This window comes from Poeciliopsis prolifica, unplaced genomic scaffold (assembly GCF_027474105.1).
Source record: "Poeciliopsis prolifica strain line A6 unplaced genomic scaffold, Auburn_PproV2 SCAFFOLD004, whole genome shotgun sequence".
Taxonomy (NCBI): Eukaryota; Metazoa; Chordata; class Actinopteri; order Cyprinodontiformes; family Poeciliidae; genus Poeciliopsis; species Poeciliopsis prolifica.
This window is the reverse complement of record NW_026562379.1, coordinates 11533427-11536955: the sequence shown is the minus strand read 5'-3', so window position 1 is coordinate 11536955 and position 3529 is coordinate 11533427. Positions and strand designations below refer to the sequence as shown.

General features: G+C 39.9%; 1 protein-coding gene across 1 annotated transcript; it reads left to right on the top strand.

Moving 5' to 3' along the window:
- Positions 1-1181: 1181 nt before the first annotated feature.
- kcne4 (potassium voltage-gated channel, Isk-related family, member 4) lies at positions 1182-3192 on the top strand. The gene is made up of 2 exons (XM_055028574.1): positions 1182-1300; positions 1786-3192. The coding sequence occupies exons 1-2, from the start codon at positions 1195-1197 to the stop codon at positions 2337-2339; spliced, it is 660 nt and encodes a 219-aa protein (XP_054884549.1). The 5' UTR covers positions 1182-1194; the 3' UTR covers positions 2340-3192.
- Positions 3193-3529: the final 337 nt, after the last annotated feature.

Here is a 3529-nt window from a genome sequence, read left to right as displayed (position 1 = left end):
TCTAAATTTGATTGAATGTCATTTTTGTGAATGATTGTATAAAATCAATTTTAAAAATGTTTTCTATGGAGCTCAACACATGTGAAACTAATACAAGAGTTTTGGACCGCTGCACCTCATCACATTTGGAGAAAACACAAGCATGTCATTCTAATTGTCAAACACAATGAGCTGAAATATATTTTTTACAAAAAACGTTTGATACATTGTTCTTTGATGGAAATATAAGTAAGAGATCTGGTCATACAGAATTTTTGCTAAGATTTGATCTACAGGTTAATAAATCATGAAGACTGAAATTAGATTATTATGTTACTCTAATGATTGTCAGATATTTGTAAATTATGTTTTTGTTCAGTAAGCATGAAAAAAAATATGTAAGAAATCTTCAAAAATCTCAGATCTCAAATCTAAGTAGACATAATCATTGTCGAAATACAGCTGAAGACATTTTGCGTGCACTGGACATTATTTTCTTGATAAACTTGTATTAGAAACAGTTCAACTCATAAAAGTGTAAAATAAGATCCAACTGGCATTTGGTAATGGTAATTGCTTCGTTAGTTACAGCTGAGTCACAGTTCAATGGAAATTTTACTTTTGTCAGTGATTTACTTAAACAAGATGTCAAAGCTCTTGATCGTTTAGGTTCTGTCATTGAGTTGCATAATTACTTCTTTGGAAACTGAGAGGTTCAGTCTCCAGATGAGTCAAGCTGGAGGCACATTTAAAAATTGTAATCTCAGCAAAATGAGTACCTAGAAAGTAATGATTATTAGATCACTTTTCCCGTTTTTAATTGCAAAAAATATTTTTATGCATTTTTCTGGCTTAAAATTATGCATTACTTTCACAGTACGTTGGGCTATCAAAATAATGAATGTTGAACTTTTTCCTTGTAACAGAATGTAACAAGCTTCAGGGGGTGTGAACACTTTTTAGGACTTCCATTACTCTGTAAAAATATTTTTCCATTACATCCCCTCTGGACTACTTTCCTCTAGACCCTGGAGATTTCTTCAGTAAGAATCTGATGTATGAATGAGCTCACAGTTTTAGAAGAATCCCCAAGTGTTGTGAATCCTCTTAAAGTTGTGCTTTGATTTTTTTTTTTTTTTTTTTTGTAACCCTATGATTCCTAAGTGGGTCTGCTCAGGGTTCATCTTACAATCGGACCAGGCCATGTGATTCCTGATGACGCTAAAAGGACTTTGCATAAATAACTTCATCTGTGTCAGAGTTCTGCCCAAACCTCAGCGGAGACAGCAGAGTCTCACAGCAGACACGGATCCGCAGCTCGGTGAGTTCTTTTTTTATTTATTTATTTAAACTTTTTTTAGTTTTTTTCCCTACAGTTTGGATAAACTTTTTAAAACTTTTATAAGTAGCTGAAAATCAATCTCTAGAAAACAAAAAGTGGAAACACTTTAAGTCAAATTAAATAGGATAAACATTCATATTTAATCAGGCTGAATTTATTGAATTTACACATCAAAAGGTGCAACGATCATTTTTATTTTTATTTCATTTTGTTTGGTTTATTTGGATTTGATAAAACATACATTTAAATTTGAGTTGCACAATCAACCCAAACAAAACAATTATATAAAGTCTGCGTGTATATAGGCTATTTCGATAAAATGCATACAAAACATCTAATTGGAAGTCAGTGTCCGTGCGTAAAACGCGCGGAAATGATGGTAAAAAAAAAAGTATGCTTATCGATTAATAAACACTATTGATTTACTTTCGTCCATTCTGTGCATCTTCTTCTGTCATTTGTAGGCTTTCACCGCGAACTCCTCAAAGAAATGGATCGCCTGGAAAACTCCACGGCAGCATCAGAGCGCCTCTTCTCGGATGCAGAGGCCGCCAGAGAAGGCAACGGGAACGCATACCTCTACATCCTGATAGTCATGTCTTTCTATGGAGTGTTCCTCTGCGGCATCATGCTGGGCTACTTTCGCTCCAAGAGGAAGGAAAAGAGGAGGATCAACATCTTCACGCGCCTGGTGCACGAGGAGGAGCGGAGGGAGTGGGGGGCTCTGCCCAAGAAGCACAGCGCCCCCTTCCCGGCCACCGTCTCGGGGCTGCGGGCCACGCAGGTTTCCCTGCCGTTCTGCGGCAACCACTCCGGGGCCCTGCGCCACGAGGGCTTTCTGCCGTCTCCGCTGGCTTGCGCGCTGTGCGCGGAGCAGAGCAGCGTCAGCTCCCTGGGCTCCTCCGCAGATACGCGCCTGACCATAGAGGAGGAGGAGGCCGACAGCGGCGCGGCGGAGGAGCCGCAGGCGAGCCCGAAGGCAGCGCAAGCGGAGCACAGCGGAGACGATTCAGGCTGAACTTCCGACCCGAAAACTCAAATTCGACTGCAGGACAAAAGATGGCGAAAAGGACAACTTGAGGGAATATCAAAATGGCCTCAAACGCGTTATTATTGGGACCCTGAAGGGGACAGTGGGCAGCTGTGAAGCCCTAATTTTGTTAGTGAAAGTCAAATCATTATCATATGCATGGGAGAGAAACGACGAGGGTCTCTAGATCACAGATCCACATTTTTTAAATTTTATTTTATTTTGCATGTACCAAACGTCAATTGCGGCTTTCAGCCTTATGACAAGTTCAGCACAACGCCACACCTTAACACACACAGGCCGTATCAGCTGCAAGTTTCCAACTCAGTCAAAAATCAGAATAACTTGCAATGGACAATATACCAGATTTTTGTTAGATATTAAAGGCGGTTCTTTTTGACTAGTTAATATTTTAGTGTGTGAATGATGGGCTCTTTTTGCGGTGCCTCCCTCCTTGCTGTTAAACCTCCTCACCCCTCCCTGCTGCTGCCACCTCACTGGTTTGGGCTGATGACTCATCCTGCAGGAGGCTTGCATGGAAGACTGGTTTTGTGTTTTGTTCTTGAGCAGAACTTGACCTGTTCCGGCCGACACAGGTCTCAAGTACTGAAACATACCTGGAACCCACTTGAAAGTTCTGTCCGAAATGGAAAGCGTCTGTTAATTGTAGCTTCATGGTGGACAAATAACTGTTCACAAACAAGCACTAGATTAGGTTTACTTGATGAACGCAACGCACTGTAGGATATATAAATGTTTGTATTTGTCACTTCTACAGTTTTAATTTAAAATGGAGACTTTTGGAGTGTTCATGTAAACAATAAATGTGTGTGAAATGGAAGCAGTTTCTCTTTGTTCTTTTATTTGAATTTAACTTTGTTGCTTCACCAGTAGAGGGCAGTGTTGATGGGCATTTTGTAGTTGCTCAGAAAGAGGCAAATGAATGGGAGACAAAATTGGAAATCTGGTAAATCATTAAAATAACCCAGGAATGTTCTATTTCTTGGATGAGCCTATTCACAAATAAGGTCGACTCAAGTACTTTATCTTGTACTTGCTGATGCCTTTTAGTTTATAAAAATAAACAAACCTTAAGGGATCGTGGACAGCATTTAGAAACCCATCAGTCTCTATTAGAACATGTTGATTTGATGCAAACCCAGCAGACCACAGCAGCG